Source organism: Anopheles arabiensis, chromosome 3 (genome assembly GCF_016920715.1).
Source record: "Anopheles arabiensis isolate DONGOLA chromosome 3, AaraD3, whole genome shotgun sequence".
In the NCBI taxonomy this organism is placed as follows: Eukaryota; Metazoa; Arthropoda; class Insecta; order Diptera; family Culicidae; genus Anopheles; species Anopheles arabiensis.
In genome coordinates this window covers 2651689-2671873 of record NC_053518.1, presented here as the reverse complement: position 1 = coordinate 2671873, position 20185 = coordinate 2651689, and the positions used below count along the sequence as shown (strand labels likewise).

The window sequence follows — 20185 nt, the reverse complement described above, 5'->3', positions numbered from 1 at the left end:
ATGGGAGGATCATCGACGCTACGACCTCAAACCGATTTCATTAACAATTTTCATTGCTTGTCAAGTTCGATCATGCCCCAGCGGTATGGTGGCTCCCATGATTATTTCGAGCGCCGGACGCTCCAAACCTCGAACCATTTTCGGGCCACGAACTCGAATTCCGGCGGGAGCCAAGGGGTTTGGCGTACTTTGTGTGTGCCGAGCCGTCCAGCAGGTGGAATGAGGCTGCGTTTGGTGGTGGGAAACGAAAAATCAGTTAGATTCTGAGAGCGTTGTACGGTATTGTGGGCGCAAAGCATGTTCTCATTATTTTCCGCCGCTTTTCTTCTAGCTCATCGTTCGCTTCGGTAGCATAAGAACGGGGATGATTGACACTCTGTCGCTCTCGCTGGGAAATCATCATTTAGTAAATATTTTTTTCCACAAGTTTGTAGCGTATTCCAAAGCCCAAATCGTAAATATGTGCCTCCGTGACAGACATTATGTGGGGAAATTTAATTTTCCTGCGCGTTCAACTCCCTAAACCCTCGCGACTCGTAGACGCCAAATGGGATCATTTTGCAATATATTGCCTAGAACAGGATCGTGAGGTACGCATTGGCCACACATAGTGCGCTCGTGCGCTGCACTGGCTCTGTCCCCTGCTTATCTTGCTCAACCCTGCCGATCCTGCCGGCAAGAAAATCGATTTCCAAACCATCAATGCGCGTTAAATAATAATTTAAAACAGATGAAACGTAGCAGAACAACACTCGTGTGTGTATGTGCACGGTCCTGTGTGGAACACACTCGTCATATCAGGACGTTAGGTCGGTTGCTCGCGCTTCCAGAAGAAAAAAGGCAATCGTAAAGCCTGTCGGTGATTTCCTGCAGATTGCATCGATCTTTTATACTTTAACGGGAAACTCATTCCGTATCGACCCCGGCCCTGCCCCCTTGGTACACGATCGGCCGATGCAGGAAAGTGCTCCTTTTTAATTTTCTCCTTGCCCTCTCACATGCCCAGCACCATCACCCCTTGGAAACCCACCCGAACGCCTCGAGGTCCCAGGTGTCGTGATCGTGATCTTACGAAGGAAGCCAAGAAGGTTAAAAACGCTTTCGGTGGGCGGTTTTCGGGCTTAATCATGCCCGGAACATTATCAGCCGGAGCGAGGCGCGATACCTAGGAGCCGATAGTGAGTTCGTTACGAAATGAGCGTTCATTTCCCGCATGCCTTTTGCCCCGGAGGGAAGCTGGCAAAGGGAGTGCTGCAATCCTACGATGGCTTCCGCGAGGTGTTGATCTTTCCCTCAAGGCATAAAGGGGTTTGTTTGCAGTGGCCCCCCATCGGTGCTACTGCGCAGCACCTACCTCAAGGAACGGTTCGTCCTCTTGTATGTTCCCTACGCCCTAGACCCCAGTTAATGACAATGAGCATATTATGCTGGGTTTACTTGTAATGTTTACCTTCGATGAGTGCCTGGTCCTCCGATGCGAACGGCAGTGGGAAGTAGGGAAGCTAATCGACAACTGAAGCGATCGAGATTTTTTCAACGCACTTTTTTTTTGTTCTGTTCTGTTCATGCTGTTTCCTTCTTACGATCTGTAATCGATCGAGCAACCGAGTGTGTGTGTGTGTGTTCAAGTGCTATCCGCGCAAAATTGCACTTCGATCCAGAGCTCGTCACGCGGGAAGCTACTCATAATCTTCTAGGAAACGCTCCGCCCCAACCGCCCTATTGCCCCTCGTCGTCGCTCTCCGGCCAGTCAGACCAGGGCAGCCGAGGCTTATTTGGAGGGGATAAGTGCGCTACATGTTATCATAAAATTAATATTTCTTCCCTTCGACCGCCTTCGCGCCTGCTCGAGCGCTGCTACGCGGTCCCGCGGTTTTGCGCGCATATAAGTGCGTCACGATCACTTCCATTTCGCCCATCTTGCGACGCGGACTCATAATCATATCTTGAGCTCAGGCGGGCCCAGGCACTGGCCTTATTCATCCATTATCCTTCTTGCTCCGCACCATTTCCTTTTTGTTTTTATCGATTAGCCATCCAATAAAGTATAATATTAAAAGTTTATAATGATGAAGAATTATTTTGCACTTTTATTTTGTCCCGTTTTTTCGTTCGCCCTTGCGCCCGAGCGCGCGCTCTCTGCGCAGCACCACCTGTGCACGATTGCTGCTGCCGCTGCTGCTGCTGCTGCGTTAATTTTCTTCGCTTTCGATCCCCGATCCTTGCCCGCTGCACACTGTGCGGTGTGTGTGTGTGTGCATTTTGTTGTTTTTTTTTTTTCGGGAGGCAGTACAGTGGCATTGGCGCAAAGCCCCTTCATTAAAGCCCCCGGTCGGGAGAGGAAAACCAACCCCCCCGTTTGCAGAGGGAGAAGCTTATAAGTACTGCTCCGGCTCTCGGATATTACATTCTCCAACTGCACTTTGTGCTGCACTCGCACTTCAATTGGCGCAACCGGCGATGATCGCATCTGATTGCAATGGCGGCAGCGGTTTCGCGTTGATGGCTTTTTTCCTCATTTTTCCTCATTCGAAGGAGGAGGCCCTGAAAAACGTGCAATGCTTCTTGATAATTCCGTCCTCCCCATCGCTCGCTCGCGCACGCTCTCACACACGAGCCTCGTTGGTTGCTTTTTCTCTTTCGCTTCTGTGCTGTTTACAGCAGCAGCAGCAGCAGCAGCAGCGGCAGCATAATGTTTTTGAGAGCCTTTTTTTTTGTCGTTACATTTCTGTGTGCTCTTTCTTGCACGGAATATGTCTGCTTGTGTGTGTCGGTTTTCTGGACATTTGCAACGAACCCTGACGAAGTGGTAGTAGCAGTACGAATGATCTGCGTTTGTGCCATCCCTCTCACCAACATGGCGCTGCATCGACCGATGCCAATGCTGATAAACGTAGCTGAAGCATGGCGGAGGCTCTCTTCGTGTCAAAAGGTGCGAATGACGCGAACTGAACCGTAACCGGGGGAGGGAGAAACCGCGCAAGGTGCACGACACAGGATGACCTCTGAACTACTTGTGCCACAGAGGGGTTCCACCTGAAAGTGTGATGTGTGAAGACGTGTGTGTGTGTGTGCCGAGCACTTCAGTGGATTCTTAATGCAACTCTTGGTTTCTCAAGGCATTCATAACACACTGTACTAGCCAAGTAGCCCATGCAAGGGCTAAAAAGGAACAGCCTGAATCTCGTTGAACCAAACATTAGATACGGTACATTCAAAAAAACGACTGCTCTGAAGCACGCTCTTCCCCGTGGAATGGTATGTAAAACACAGATCATATCAAAGATGGAAGCGCCATCATTTCCATAACAAAAAGAAGGAAACGCGATTCGATTCGCCATCTTGTTTTGAGCGAGAAAGCCAAAAATTCACACAATCTTGCCACTATTGTTTCCTTTTCCTCCGTTCGGCCGCAATGGGGACGACGAACGATCGTCACCATCTGGATAATGCAAGCCGTTTGGTCGCAGTTTTCCTTCCTTCCATTTTCTCATTGTCTGCCGCAGGCTCCCATAGATCCGCGCGTCCGCCAACCGCTCGCTCGCTCGCCGCTGAATGGAAAGGGCTCCAGCGCAAAGAGCCAATCATATCCAATGAGTATTAATTGCACGGGATGAAATATTAAATATTTCGCCGCGTCTCGCTGCAGCGGCACCAGCAGCAGCAGCAGCAGCAGCGGGGGCAACCGGCGAAATTATAACCTCCCCACCGCCACAGTGGGAAAAGGCGGGAGCGATCGCAACCAACCGATCTCATTGCACTGCCGGACACGGAGAATTGCTGCACCGAGTGTGACGGAGCCATTGCAATCTCGAACAAAAAGAGGAGAGAGTACGAGCAATAATGGCACAGGCACAAAAACTGGCCTGCTGCAACAAAGAAAATTACCCAGAACGCACGGGGAAGCGCACAACCATGGCCAGAGGACCGTCGCGGACCGGGGGAAGGGAGTGGGTGTTATTAAAACAATATGGTGGCCCGGCTTGACAGTCGCCATCATTGGCGGATGATGGCCGATGCCAGCGACGATGTGTGTGTGTGTGTGTGCCGGGTTTTGATGAAGATATCGCAGAATGCGTCCAATTTGATGCGATCCCGTTCATCAATGGGCCGAACGATCTGCTCCGGCGACTCTGGCGCACCGTAGCAGGAGGCGTTGGATAGATTAGCCGGAGATAGACTTCCATTCCCGTAATCGACGTTGTCATAAAATAAGCTGCTCGATAAATCATGCAAGTGCAGGCCAAAGCAGAAGGAGCAGCCCAAAGAGGACGATCATAATCTGTTTGCACTTGCTGGAATGCTGTCTAAGGCTGCGGTTTGTGTCGGCGCTGCTGCAAGGGAGCGATGGGCAACGAACGGCGTAGAGATTATTGCAGACGAGCTGGCCAGAAAACCTCGCCGACAATTAGGCACCTTTTAATGGATCGGGGGAAATCCATCATCGGCTAGATTGCATACCAAGTTTAATACGCTATTTGCTAAATTAACATCGGAAATGATGATATTGCTGGAACGAATGTCTTGTTTGCTCTATGGAAAACTTGCCGTTGTTTACCTATTGGTGGAGCATTCCCTCACCGTAGGCCGTGTGGTGGCTTGTTATTAATAAATAAAAGCAAAGTACACTAAAGGGGCATGACTTAAAAAAAACCCATCGAGATATCTTATCGAAAATCAACACGACGTCAGCTCACTGCGTGCCTGATAACGGATTGTGTAAGTTCAGCTGTTCTACACGGCCCGCGCACCTTCAAACCAAACTGCGACGTCGCTTAGCCTCAGTTCATACTGTTCTCCTGTTGCTGCAACCGGACACGTCAGTGAAGTTCTTCTCTACGGACATCGACATTCTCGCACCCATGAAGATGCGCGTCCATCTGCTTGCCGTATCGGTGCTGCTCGTGGTTCTGGCACTGCAGACCACTCCGGCCCAGGCGGACATCAACTCGGAAATGGCGACATGCGCCTGCCAGCTCATCTACCGCCCAGTCTGTGCTAGTAACAACGAGTCGTACTCCAACGAATGTGTGTTAAAGTGTGCCAGTGAAACACCCACCGGCCGTTCGATCGGGCTGCACAAAGTGAAGGATGGCAATTGCAATGGAGAGTTCTAAATGAAGCCTCACGTGGCATTAAGAGTGCTTTCATACCACCCGATGTAAAACCGATCTAATAAATGCAGTTTCTTTGATTATTTCTTCATACAAATCAAGTGTTTTATAGGTGTGTTGGTGTGGCGAATGTGTTACAAAGAATTGCTTCCGATTATTATCGCTGATAAGGTTTTATTAATACAAGCCAATCCAATCCAAGATCACCTTCTTCGAGATCTACTAGTGGCAAGTATATTGAAAGCTTGTGAGTTTCTGTTTGTCGTCGATACAATACGACACGATATCACCTTTTAATGCTTTCTTCAGTAAACAATAGCACTAGACTTTTGTGTTACTCTTATAAACTCGACCTTTAAATAAATTAAATAAATTAAATTGATCTATGAATATGAACCTATCTATGCATCCATCTTTGTTGCGTTGTGTGTCCGTGCGCTCGAGGGATAGATCGAAGCAAATCGATTATTGACTAGATTGCAGACCAATTTTAATAAGCAATTTGTTAAATTGGCATCGGAAATTGTGTTATGACTAGAACGAATACCATGTTTACTAAACAAAATTACTTGCTGATAACATCTTGTACAACGTCTCAGCTTTATTATACGCCCTGTCCACATACATATAAAACTGCGACCTTGTTTAACTTCTGTTCATAGTGTTCTTCTGCTGATTTAACCCGACACGTTTCTGAAAGTATCAGTAAAATTCTGCACTACAACTTTTTCGAACCCATAAAGATGCGCGTCTATTTCCTTGCCGTATCGGTCCTGCTCGTGGTTTTTGTTGTGCAGTACACTCCGGCCCAAGCCGACATGATTTTGGACATCGAGAATTGCCCCTGCTTTTTGATCATAACTCCAGTTTGTGGGAGTGACAACAAATCGTACGACAACGAATGTCACTTAAACTGTAACGCAAAACATTCGATTGGGTTGCACAAAGTGAAGGATGGCGCTTGCAATAGTGAACCCTCTATGCAACCCCGCGAGGTACCAAGATAACTGTAATACAACCCGATGTAAAACCGATTTTATAAATATATTTCCTTTGATTGTTTCTTCATACATATCAACCGTATTAGGTACATATCAAATGTATTATATATGAGTAAACGATAGTATTAGAATTCTTTATTACTCTCACAAATTCTGCATTTGTTGGTGTGAACTCAATATAACTCAACGGAGCAATCTTGCAGTGTGCACTACCATTGGGATAAATTAAATTGGTCTACGAATATGCATCCATCTTTGTTGTAACTCGCGGGATCGATCGAAGCAAATCCATTATTGACTAGATTGCAGAACAAGTTTAATACGCTATTTGTTAAATTGGCATCGGAAATGTTGTTACAACTACAACGAATACCATGTTTACTAAACAAAATTGCTGGCTGATAACACGTTGTGCTACATCTCAGCCTTATTATACGCTCTGTGCGCATACATATAAAACTGCGACGTTGTTTAGCTTCGGTTCATAGTGTTCTCCTGTTGATTTAACCCAACACGTTTCTGAAAGCGTCAGTGAATTTCTACTCTACAGTTTTATCGAACCCATAAAGATGCGCGTCCATTTGCTTGCCGTATCGGTGCTGCTCGCGGTTCTTGTTCTCCAGACCACTCCGGCCCAAGCTGACATGAATTCGGGGATCGGTGCGTGTCCATGCCATACGATAGCTGAACCAGTCTGTGGGAGTGACAACAAGACGTACGGCAACGAATGTCAATTAGACTGTGACGCAAAATATACGATTGGGTTGTACAAAGTGAAGGATGGCGAATGCAATGAAGAGCCCTCGATGTAACCCCACGTGGCACTAAGTATGCTGTAATACAACGCAATGTAAAAGTGATTTTGTAAATAAAGTTCCTTTGTTTGTTTCTTTGAGAATATCAAGTTTATTAGATATGTGTTGCGGCTGCGTGGCAAATGTTTGTATCTGATTATTATAGCTGATAAGGTCTCATTAATCCAAGCGTCACGTTTTCTCCTTTTTTTTAGGATTAATCCATGACAAGTACATTCTGTATTACTTTCATAAAATCCGCATGTCTTGGTGTGAAGTCAAGATAACTCAACGCTGCAATCTTGTAGTGTGTACTACAATTGGGATAAATTAAATAGGTCTACCAGCAATAGCCACATGTGGCTCTGATTTCTGGATGAAGGCTCTTAATCGATGATCTAGCTCTTCGGACATTCAGGTGGATCTTTTCGAACATTTTTGATGAATTTTACCTATCAATGAATCCATCTTTGCTGCGTTATGTGCAATTATCGACTACATAGTCGTTCAATTTCAATACGTTTTTTGCTGAATTAGGATCAGAGATGTTGTTACCTTGTTGACTTAGCACGACACGTTGAATGATGCGCGTCCATCTGCTTGCCTGTATCGGTGGTGCTCGTGGTTCTTGTTCTGCAGACCACTGCAGCACAATTAGACTGTGATTTTAAACGGGATTCGCCATGCATCTGCCCATTATACAAATGGCCAGTCTATCGAAGTGACAACCACATTTATGGTAACAATTGTGATCTCGAATGTACCAGAAACACGCCCGAAGGCCGCTTGATCGGGCTGCACCAAGTGTCGATGGACAAGTGCAATGCAGAATCCCGATGTAAAAACGATTGAATAAATTCAATTCGTCTGATTGTTTCTCCATACAAATAAAGTGCATTATACGTGTCTTGGTCCGGCGAATATTTTTTTGTATGTGTTGCAAAGGTTTGCATCTGATGATTATGGCTGATAATGTCCCATTAATCCAAGCGTCTCAAGTATCTTCTTTATGATCGACAAGTGACAAGTACTTTGACAGCTTGTGAGCTATTATTTACTATCAAAATCCTACCACTGTCTAATGCTCTTATGAGTGAACGATTCCATTTGATTTCAATATTACTCGCAAAAAATCAGCATATGTGTTAGTTCAGGATGACTCATAGATACAATCTCCTAATGTGCATTATAAGTAGACGACATGAAATAGGTTCGACGTACGGACGTCTATTTCCCCGAATATGCCCCTATCTTTATTATCTTTGTTATGCTGTGTGCTGGTGTGCGTGAAGCATCGTACCACTACGATGATAACTTCCAACGAACAGGCAACACATCAACCTAAGAGCTTTGTTTTTGTGATAAGAACCGTATCAGTTAGCAGTTTTTTTATTTATCAGCAGTCGATGCGCACTGGACTGAATCATTGCTTTGTGCGATTTCTGCTACAGCTGACGAAATAGTTGTACTTGTGTGTTTTCCCCTGATTCCGTAAACGTGTGACTTTCTGTTAGGATCATCTGTCCGTTGCTAAACGAGCCAATTAAGATGCGTTCCTGGAGTTTGGTGGTGGTGCTGTTGGCCGCGATAGTTCTGCTGGGTGGTGAAAGTGTCTACGCCAGACGCTCGAAGGACGGTGCTTGCGCCTGTCCCCGCATATACGACCCCGTCTGTGGTACGGATCTGAGCACGTACGCTAACCGCTGCATGCTGGACTGCAAGGCGGAGGAAATGGCGGCACGGTCGATCGAACTGCGAGTGTTGCGCCGTGGCGCTTGCGACGAACCTATCCAGGAGCCCATCGAGGAGCAGCCCGAAGAGTGATGTGCCGGAAAAACAGCCCCCGAAATCCGGTCTGCAAAAAGGCGATTACGTAAAGTGCCTACATCGTGCGATAAAATCAACCTGCTTTTATCAATCAGCCCAAGACTAATAACAACCCATTCCGTTCGCGGCTGTGTACAATGTTCATTACGAGACACTGTGTTTTGCAATAAAATCAATTATCCTTCTCCGACACGAATCAGTCGAACATAATTTAATAGTCCATCGTCTCGATTCTGTTCTCGAGGCACCAACCAATCATTCGCTTCTTTATCAAATGACGTTGCAATCAGCGTAATCTACCACTTCTCCGATAGTTGTGTACGGTCTAATCCTCGGTGGAATGTATCGGTGTGAGACCACCCATCTCTCGCATGCCTCTTGTGCCCCGACCCTGACCACACCGCACACAGGCTTTAACATTGTCTGAGTGCGCATAGAGCGGGCAGGAAATGCAATCATTATACTACCGTTGCTGTCACTGCTTCAATCAGCGATTGGTTCTGATCGAACATGACATTTGCACACCATTCCGATTCATAAAGCGAATGCCTGGTCGCATCTTTGATGTCGATATTGCTCAAGATCCTGATGCGATGCCGCTCTGCCGTTCCATTCCACTCACACTCCGATCGCTGCTCATTGCTCCCGCTTTCTATACGAAGGCAAGCGGGCGATCTTACACAGTGGAATGCGTATCTAGCGTGCCTGCGTCCGTGCGGTCAAAGCCTGCGGAACCGCCATGTTGCTTGCTCTCGGATGGGGCTTTAATGAAATCATCCCCTATTTCCATTCCATTCGCATCCTCCTGCCTGCGCGAGTGCTTTTATGAGTCTTCGCAACGGCAACGCAATCCTGTGCAAATTAAAAGCCATCGTAGCCCAAAACAGGAAAGAGCGCGCACATCCTTAGCAACCGGACCGAGGGACCATCTATGAGGCTGAGTTGGCTTTGGAGGCGGAAAGTGGCGGAGGGCTTGAGAAATCATCACGTAATGTTGCCTATATTTATTGCACTATCGGCATCGATCGTCTTCGCTTGCACGTTCGGTGGAGTTCGATCTGCTAGCATTGCGGTTTTAAAATCGCTAACAGAGGAACCTCCAAACGTACGGTGGAGAACACGCACCAAGAACAAACAGCATTCGCTGGTCGGACTAGGCGTGTGTGAGGCTGAGGACACAGGGTGGAGGATTATGGTTATTAATGCAACGATACCGCGCCAACTGCTGGAACCGCCGCTGCGTTGATTCAATGGAGGTGATTAGTTGGTCGATTGAAAAATTAAAATGGTTTTTGCGTCGTTCTCTACAGCAAGCGAACAAACCAACTAGAGTTTAGCGAGATGTGCATTTACAAACTTTACAACCAAGGTGAGATGAATTTGTCGAGAATTTAAAGCATTTTTGTTAATTTTAATTTTAAGACTAAAGCATACACTCATCTGTGTGGATGTAGATGTATGAATGATTCAGCCTTTTCTATTTAGATGAATCATATTTTTGAAGCTAGACTAGGTCGGCTTTTCTGATAACAATCCAATGGATTGATTGTGATAACATCAGTCGAAAATGGCATTGGTTGTTTGTGAAGTATTCTTGAACGTGCAAACTCTTACTAACTCTTCTGCAAATCCTTTTCTAACACAATAATCTACCAAATGGCTCATAACTGTATCAGCTGTGTGTGCCGCGGCAACGGAATAACGGTGCCGCCATTTTCTTTACCATCGTCCCACCGTCAACCAACCCACTTTACCCCAACCGTTTGCAAACCGTACCGTGCGGTGTGTTTTGTAATTATTTTTAAAATTTTGTCGATGATTATTAAATACATTCCTTCGCCACGCTCCTCCTCCTCCTCCTCCGCTCGTCCGTGTGTCGTCAGCGCCGTCCATTCTATCCGTACCACCAGCACTCACTTGATCGCCACCCATTTCCGCCCGAAGACGACGAATCATGTTGCATGGTCTTTCCCCTTTCTTTGCTGGTACTGGTGCGGCCCAACCAACGATCGCAAAGTGATTACAGTGATCGCGTTCGCGATCATTCCTCCCCGGGTGCGGCGGTCGTGGGATAAATAGCAGTAGAAAGCGAGGGAAAGATGCGATAGGCGAGAGGCAAGTTCGGCCTGGCCCACGGAGCAACACAGAAACCAGAAACGCACTCACACTCGGGCCGGTCCCCAGTGCCAGAGAAGAAAAAAAACGGGAACTCACTCACGCAATCTCGCAATGGCCGGTGCTCGGGTTTTATTATCAAATAATTATCTATTTCTTACCCTGCGCCTTCCACACACGCTTCGATATGCGTGCCTTTGGTAGTAGCCCTGCCCCACCCTTTTTGGAATCGGAGGGTCTGGAGGGGGACACCAACACAGGTACACAAACACACACACACACACTGCTTTGGCGTTGCTTTTTGCGCTGTGCTCGTATCACAGCGAAACCTGTGCGTGGTTGATCAACAGCAGTACGGTGGGTTCGTCGTCATCGCCGCCGCCGCCATCTGGGGATATCTGACCAATCGAGCTTGCGGATGTGATGGAAGCCTCTCGTCACCGCTGATCGCGTTCTTGATCTTGATCGGGCCAAAAACCATTTGTTCCTCTGCCCATCTGGGAGGGCCCCGGGAATGGAGCGCTTGCTTGCTGAAAACTCTTTCGTGTCTTCAACGGCCGGCATCAAGTCCAGCAATTCGCCCCCTCCGCTACGTAATTAGATACGGCTAACGACGCATTTGCTGGTGCCTGTGAATTTTCCCCCTTCTTGCGAGGTGTATAATTACTGCTACTATTGGCTTCTTCAAATTTTCCTCCTTTTCAGGGGATCGAAATCGTATAATGTGTGCTGGAGATCAAAACTTAATAGAAAAAAATAGGAAAGCCATTTACAACCGTTCGGATTTTTCTGCATTTGACTTTATTCTTACAATGATTAACACACGTCTTTTTCTTCTTCTTTCTCTACTTACAGGTATGATTTGTGCAGCTTTTGGATGGGACAAACAGTAACAGACTTTCCTGTACATCTAAGTATTCGATACCTTTCTTACCCAAAAAAACATCTTATTTCCCTACTACCGGTGCAAAACTGCACTCTGGACTGTTTATGAAGGGAAAGGGCGCAAAGGAACCGTACGCGTAGAGCCGAGGGTTTCGCTGCCAGGAAGCCAGTTGCCAAATGGTGCACAAAATTATAAACATAAAACGCATCCGAGCCATAATAAGAAAATAATAATCACATCCAGCCGTCGCGGCGCTCGGCCAAAGCTAACAAGTTCAGAAACCTCTAAACGAACCAAACCTCAGAGGTGGTGGTGGGAGGGAGGGGAGTGAGGGGGACCGGCCTATTGAAAGAGGAAGCGAGAAGTGGAAAGTTCATCATCGTTCGTCCATATCTTTTGATGGATCATGATGAATCTCTCATTCGCTGTCCGGCCTCCGTCGCCGACGCCCGGCCTCGGCGATGTGTTTGCCCGCCTGTCGCCAACTCTTGGCGCTGGCACTTGGCGTATGATCATGGTTTTCCTCCGTGCAGCCGATGAAAATCGAACCGCATTCATCCCCATTCAGCAAACCGAGCCCGGTGCAGCCCGGGAATCGATCCGAGATCGGCCCGAAAAGAGGCAAACGGTACGGATGTTTGTACTCGTCTCATCTGTATACTTTTCTTCTCCTCCCCATTGCGGCGCCTTTACCTATCATCATCATGGTCCTTGCACCAGCACACACACACACACGCATAAAGCAAAACAGCTCTAAACATATATGCGGAAAGGGAAAAGGACACCGGGCCCGGGCAAAACATCGGTGTGCAACATCAGTTTCCTTCTTCGGGTCCCGATGCATGCAACGAAGCAATCAAGAAATTCGAATCTTCAGTCGAAGCAAATTTACCCAACCCAACGCGGACGAGGGACGGGGGGAAGCAATTTCCCTCCGCGCTGCCCCCCTACCTCTCTCTCTCTCTCTCTCTCTCTCTTACCGCCAAGGGGCGAGAAATGATCCCGGGCACCCTTCAGGCCATGATCGGCTGGTGTCGAATGACCTGTCCGCAGGGCATTCTTTTCCACCATCGGCGGCACGGCGGGAAGAAGAGCAAATCCCCGATCGAAGAAGATCGTGCCAGATGATGGTGTGCAGGAAGGAATGTTCGTTTTCCTTCGTTCCCTACCACCACCCTTCCGCTCCTTTCTTGGGGACTTGCTGTGTTCTTGCTGCTCCCGCCCATCGGATCCGGTCACGATGGTTGTTGGGATTGCGTACGAAGCGACCGGCAGCCAAAGTGCATTATGATTGCGATGCTATCTCATTTGCGGATGATTTTCATTCAAGTTTTTTTGCTCTTCCTCCGCTGGTTGTTCCTACTGCTGCTGCTGTTGTTTTTACCCCTTACGTACCCCAATCAACCGCAAGGGAAGTTTTTCCATCGCTTGCAACCCGCACACTGCTGCACGAGAGTGTGGAATCGATCCCCTTGATGCAGTGTGTTCCGTTTTGCAGCGAGTTTTTCGCTGATTGAAGGTTTGCCGGGATGAAGATTAGAGTGCATTTTCGCTCGCGTTTTTCTGGAAAGCCACAAGTGCAGCCCGGACCCCGCCCGGTGCGTCCCAGCTGTGCCCGGGCCCGGGGTAACCGATCCGTCTGTGTTCCGCGCTGGTCGGTAATGATGAATTTGACGGGCTCCGCTGCGCTCGTCGACGGCAGCGATTGTATTGCGCGATGCGGTAAAGTTTTTATTATCCCCGACCATCCCGAGCAACCAGAAAGCAGCAGCAGCAAACACCGGGCGCACACCGCAGGATGATCATCGGTGCGGTAACGGAGGTCCTTTTTTGCGCTTCCTGGACGGCTTCGGTGGCGCAGGGGCAAAAAGGCAATATAAGCTCATAGTTGGCAATTATTTTGGCAATCTTTTTGTTGCCTTTCCCCCTTTAACCACCCCGTTAACCCACCCCGCTGCGTGTGCTTTCCAATCATTCGGCAGTCCAAGTGCCATTACGTGACCACTTTCACGACTCCCGATGCGCTCGTCTTGCGATGTTAATAACTAAAGGTTCACCATCAACGAACTCGGAGCAAAAAAATAATGCACTCATACACACACACACATACTGCCCAATCTCCCCACCCCCCCCTCAGAACGCACCGATAAGCAAAAGATGCATTACTTCGTCGGAAAGGATGATAGCCTTCTTCAAATTTTGTAGCTCTTCTCTGACCAACAACAACCAACAACAAAAAACCCACTCTCACACACACACACACGATAAAAGAACAGAAAAGAAAGCGTAAAAGTGCATTCGCTTCCTTTTTGTGTGAGCAGTCGGATATATACATTGATTCCGGCGAAGATAAATCATTTCCCTCCCCGCTCGAACAGCAAAACCAAACGGGCGTGGGGCAGCAGCAGCAGCAAAAAAATCCTACAAATCGTACAAAACACGCAAAGCCCCACGGGATGGGCCACCGGATAGAGAGCGAGCGCTTCCTATAAATCACCGATCACCGGCGCGCGTTGGCCGGGGGAAAAACGCTGGTACGAACCGAGAAAGCCAGAAGCAGCAAGGGCAACCTTTAAGCCCCTGGCCGAAATGAGTAAGCCTTCATAAATTTTCATTTCTTTCCACAATGTTGTAAAAACGGTTCGAGCTGCTGCATTGTGCTACAGTTTGTTAAAAACGCTCAATTTTGTTGCATCAACCAGAAGGGGGGTGTTGGGGGCAAATTTCAAAGTGATCGTTTGCTTTGCGCTTGCACAACGCGCGGGTTCGAACACTGTTTGACTACCGAAAAAAGCATGGATAAGCCACATTCCGACCTGTCCACGTCGGAGGCTGCACTATGCGTCACACTTTGGTGCATAGCTGCATGTGTGCGTGTGTGTGTGTGTGTGTGGGTGGGTGCATCGCTGCGAGTGCATCGAACTGCCGCCGGTGTCGTATGTGCAATCGCTTCTGCAAACTAGTCGAATGGCTGTTGCGCTGTTGGTTTCGCTGCTCTTTCTCTCTCTCTCTCCGACTTGGTAGATAAAATGATGAAATCGAATTCGAAAGAATGTTGAAACAAACTTGACAACAACAACAAAAAAGGCCCTCAACTCAATGCGTGTATGCGGGAGAGACAAAACATTCCTTAAACTGTCATCACTTGTGGAAGATGGAAGTATAAAACCGCACCGAATGCGCAGAGCCGCCCCCTCCTCATCCGCAGATAGGGAACCAGCAAAGCAACAGAAACGGCAGGACAAAACAACAGCAACAACAACAAAAACTACATCCACACTGAAAGGATAAAAATAATAATAATGAATATGAGAAGCAAACGACGGGAGTGAGCGAGAGAGAGAGAGAGAGAAAAAACCGCAGAAACAATCAAACGAGCAACATCGGCGACGAACGGCGTTGACGACGGCTCCAAATGAAAGCAAGAAATGAAACAGCAAACACACACACACACACGGAGTCAAACACAAAACCACGGCTTGGACCGAAATATGTAATGACCATGAATAGTGGTGAGGTGCCGTGCACGGGGGAGGGAGCAAAATAAAACCGGCGGCCCTAACCAAAACTCGCGGTCTCGCGGGACACCGGATCAAACAAAACCCCCCTTGCCCCGCGCTCCCACGATGAGACACTCGGTGATGGAACGGGGAGAGACCTGGGTGGAGGAAATCGAAAGCTTACGTTAACATTCTCAATAATCTTGCATGTGTCGCTCAACCGTTTGGGGGAGCGCTGGTGGCCGGTTAAGATCACCAAAATTGGAGGATCATCGGAACCGGGGTGGAGGGAGGGGGGGGGCATTCTCGTCCATGTTTGTCGCCAACGGTTTTGCCCCCCCCCCACCCTGTCCACTTGCTTTCCCACCGTGATTACTACACTACGCGCGCGCGCTCTCACTCGCGTATGCAAACGTTTATCGCGCGGGTTCGATCGCGCGACTTTCCGCGGCGTGTCGCGAGCGCTGCTCAATCCGTTGTGCTTGCAAGCTCAAAAACAGTTTACTCTTGCTGAAAGGTTCTTCTCCTGCAGCGCAAAATGCAAAATTTAAGGTCAAACACAGAGAGAGAGAGAGAGTGTGCGGCAAAACGAGCGCGGAATACGCGTGCCTTGGCAGCGGTGGAAGGATCTGGCCAGTAGAAGGAAGCATAAAAACGCTCAACCCGCGATCCAAATCGGGATCCCGAAAAAGGAACCGACAGGATTCGTTAAACCCCCCCCCCCCCCGTTGATGCTTTTTGCTGCTGACTCAGCCGCTCAGAGCCCCTTTCTTAAATGTCCTTTTGGCTTCAAATTAGGGATTTTCCATGTTTATAGCACATGCAGGGGGCTTTCTCGCGTGACGTTTTCGGGGTGGGACACGCTTTTTTGTTGTTGCTGCCACGATCACGCGTTGGCGTTGGCCTTTCACGTTTGCGCCCGGGATAAGAGATTCATTCATCCATCCATCACATCACATCCGCGCACGACATATATCCCGGGCGTCTGGGCCACCGTTTTCCTTTTACGGCGCACGGCGATCGATCTCGTTTAATTCGAGCGCTTTTCGCGCGTTTTGTTTTTTCGCTCGCCCGTTCGGCCCGCCCGCCGTTGCCCGTTCTTCTTTGATGGTCGCTACCGAAAAGTCCTGCCTGTCTACCTGTTTCCATTTGCCGATTTATTCGTTGCCCGCGGGGCCCCTACACTACAACCGTCGGTCCGTCCGTCCGGCCGTGTGTGTGTGTGCGATCGAGCGATCGATTTCGCGCAAAATCCCGCAAACAGTTTTGGGGCGAACATTTCGGCAGTGACATTATTTATTTCATATATACATATAAATTAATGTAAATGTGCTTACCCCGCCCGTCCCAAAACACCCCTCGAGGATCCGTTTTAGCGGGTTGTGCCATCTGTTCGCCCGCCTGTGTGTGTGCCCGCGTATCTGATTGTTGATGTTTTCGGTGTGCTCTCTTGCGCCCTTCCCCTCCAAACTCGCCGAGCCCGAGCGTGATGGGTTCGCTGCTTCGTGCGACCTGCATTTAAAGGACTTTCGTGGATCAGATTTTTGCATAAACCCACTCACCCGTGTTCCACACACTCCCCCCCCCCCCCCCCTCACCCGGCATGCAGATAAAGCGAACGGAAAAACTCCGCAACTCCGCGACCGATGAAGGTTAAACCACCACGCTTGATGATACCAGACATAGATACCGTTTTGCGAGCCATTCCTCTCCGAGCACCGTGCTGTTTGTGCCAGGCCAGCACGACAAGGGCGAAGGTGGCCCTTTCGTGCGAGCTGTCACGCTGGCGAACGCGCGGCCAGCCAGGACGTACTTAACCGTTAATTGGATTAAGGGAGCGTCTGCCGAGCCGTGGCGTGGCGATCACATGCACTGACCTCTGACGGATCGCGCCACGGATCCTTTCCCGTCTTCACGGACAGCCTTCAGCCACACACACACACACACACACACACACGCGCGCTTGCACTCCCCATGTTACCGAAATGCAGTCTTGCGTCTGGGGCTGCATACAAACATCGAACAATCTTATCGAACGCTACAAAATTGAGCTACGATTTACGACATTCGCCAAACGCCCGGGCCCTCCCTTATTTTACGAGTCCTTTTTTTTTTTTGGCCGCGACTGTTGCTCGTGAATGAAAGCAGCAACAACGGCAGAATGCCCGCCAGCCCGCCACTACTGCAGCACTCGCAGTACGCACCGGACAAGGAACCGAGCGCGAAAGGAGTGTGTGCGAGCGCGCGCGCGCTCGCGCATACTTCGTTCACGTTCCTCTCTTGCGCGCACGGGGATGGGCTCAGTTTCCCAAAATTTAATTTATGAAATGAAATGAGTAGATAAGGCTTCGGTTGAAATAAATCTTGTCACCCCACCGGAACCCGCAAGCCCCCTTTCCCCTCCTCCCGGCCGCCACATTCCACACATTTGGTGGCTGCAACGGGTCGGTTGTGTCCCCGTTGGTGTGTTGGTGAAAAAATCTGCCATGTTTTTTGCACTTCCTTTTGTGTCCCCGATTTGGCGCAGTTCCATCCCCTCCCTCAGCCTGTTTTACTCCTGCTGCAGCACCCCATACCCTTACCCATCTCTCCCTCGACCCGAACGAAGGGATGGGTGCACTTTTTTTAAGCAGGACTCTTTTCGCGCATCTCGCACAATCCAGCCAGGGATTTTGTTCCTCTCGCCGCGCACCCCTTCACCCGGGGGTATCTTTTCTGATCCCCCGCGCAAAAGGTATCGATTTTTCTTACCCTTTCCCAATGCAACAAAAAAATAACGGGGGGGGGGGGGAGCGAAATTAATGTGGCGTTGTTCGTTTGATTGCGAGGTGGAAATGGCGATCAATTAATCTGAAGAGAGTTCATATATCGTACACACTTTCGCATGGCCCCCCTGCGCCCGGTACTGTGGCGAAGCAGATAGGAAAGCAAAGACATTCTTCCGCACGTTTCTGGGGGTGAATGGGGGCAGGGGGAGGGGGGTCCGGAATCGTGCAGTTCACCAAACATCTCTCTTCTTTCCCTCATATGTGTGTGTGTGTGTGCTTGTTCCGTGCTGCTCGCAAGTGTGTGGTTCGTTCGCCGTTCGCAAATCCGGGCGGTACTCGGCATTTCTCCGTCTCCGGATCACGGAAATTAACGCCCCGATCGGACGAAATGTATTGCCCACCAGTATGCCCCGGTTTTGTGACCAGATCGGAGATTAGCAGCCGAAGAGGAGGGGGGAACGAATTCCACCACTTCCTGTTCCTGTGGTCGCGCTTCACGCTGCTCCCTAATTCGCTAATGCAATGAGACCCGGGCCCGGGCGAAGTGCTTTGCCAGATGCTGTTTTGCAATTTCTTCGCACTAGAAAATTGACTTAATTAAAGTGAAACATTTCTGCAGCCAGGTTATGTGGAAAATTCAACCCAAAGCTGCTGCTACTGCTGCTTGCAAATGTTCTGTTCTTCTGCCCCGCGCAAGTGTCTTAGTACGTTAGCGTGCACGCCGCATTCTACTTCTATTATTACTTCCCCATTACCATTCATCAAACAAAGCCGCTCCAATTCATCTAAATTAAAACCTCAACCCCCACCGAAAAATACATACACACACACAATCCATTCACCTTTTGTTACAATCGTAAACCAAGTGCGCTGCCAAAAACAAAACAAAAGAAACAGTAAAATAAGGCCCGGCAACGGTGTGCGTCTAACCTTTCCTGGCCACTCCTGGTGTTACGGTGCCGCCAAAATGGAAGAATTTATATGTATATGCATCATCTAGCTCAGTGAAGCAATGGCTCCAAAAGTAGGTTCTCTGCCGCGTTGTTCATGCTCCACCACGCACGGCTTCTCCAGCCGGTGGAAATGATTTCGGGGAGAGGCAGCAGCAGGCACACAAAAACCACCGAAAGTTCAAACTCTCCCGTGCGCGACTACCGCTAGCTTTTCTGCGTTAGTGCTGGTTTTCGAATTACTTTTCATTTGCACGATAATAATGTGCATCTACAGCGCACATTCATTTGCCTAACGCGCAATCCACACACAATTCGTGGGGAGAGAGAGAGAGACACGTCGGGAGCATTCGTTCCTTCCTTATCATCTACCGTTGGCCGGCGTGATATTGAAGCGGATTTTGGCGCAGCTTTGATCTGCGCGAGATCGTGTTCCCATCGCATCGGATCACCTTCCGCAGGAGATTGTCTTAACAGTTGGGCCAAGGGATTTTAATCCACCCGCAAGCCCGCTCGGCTCGGCCCGTTGTTTGGCTCCTCTGCCCTCCTGCTCCGCTTCTTCCAGCGCGTTTTATCGTGTGAATAAGGGGTGCAAGCCGTGTTTCATTTCACTTGATCATCAAAGAACCGAACCCACGGGGCACGTATGCAATAAACATAAAACCCTTCACACTTGCGCGAACCACCGCCGCCGCCGCCGGTCTAAGATTGTAAATGCGCCGTTTTTGGAAGGGTGGATAGATTCACTCCTAGGAAGGGAAGGAGCCATAGGCCAGACTAGAAAATAAAACCGGGCGAAAAAATAAAGCAACAACGTGTGGAGGTAAAGGAAGGAGACAACAGCAACACAAAAAACGCAATACTTCTTTCTCGGACATTGTTTGTTTTGCTTCGCGCGGCAAGACACAACAGTCCGCGCGGGGCGTGTTGGATGGAAAGCTGGAGAAGAGATCATGTGTGCGTTAAGTAGTGAATTTTATGAGCACCCTCAAACCGATGCAGTCTGAATGGCCGCGCACAGTCCGGCCTGCCGGGAACGATCTTTTCGGTACGAAACGATTCGTTTCGTCGCTTGTGCTAGCATCCAAGTCTTTCGTAGTGGCTAGATGCTCGGAACAATGCTCGGAATTTCCAGCCAGCGCCGTTCACTCCCGACTTTGCTTTGCCTCTTTTTCTATCCCCTTTTTTTCTTGGTCGTGTGGTGTGGTGGTGTGTATGCCCATCCGCCCC

The 20185-nt window shown here is 48.9% G+C and overlaps 2 protein-coding genes across 4 annotated transcripts in view; both read left to right on the top strand.

Annotated features, from left to right (window-relative positions):
- LOC120905124 (protein dachsous) overlaps positions 1-20185 on the top strand; it is an 87417-nt gene that overhangs the window by 48484 nt on the left and 18748 nt on the right. The window lies entirely within an intron of this gene.
- LOC120905127 (turripeptide Pal9.2-like) lies at positions 4700-5211 on the top strand. The gene has a single exon (XM_040315890.1). The coding sequence runs from the start codon at positions 4863-4865 to the stop codon at positions 5115-5117; it is 255 nt and encodes an 84-aa protein (XP_040171824.1). The 5' UTR covers positions 4700-4862; the 3' UTR covers positions 5118-5211.

Excerpts from the sequence above, each read along its gene's own strand:
- LOC120905127 (XM_040315890.1), top strand. The coding sequence starts at position 4,863 with ATGAAGATGCGCGTCCATCTGCTTGCCGTATCGGTGCTGCTCGTGGTT.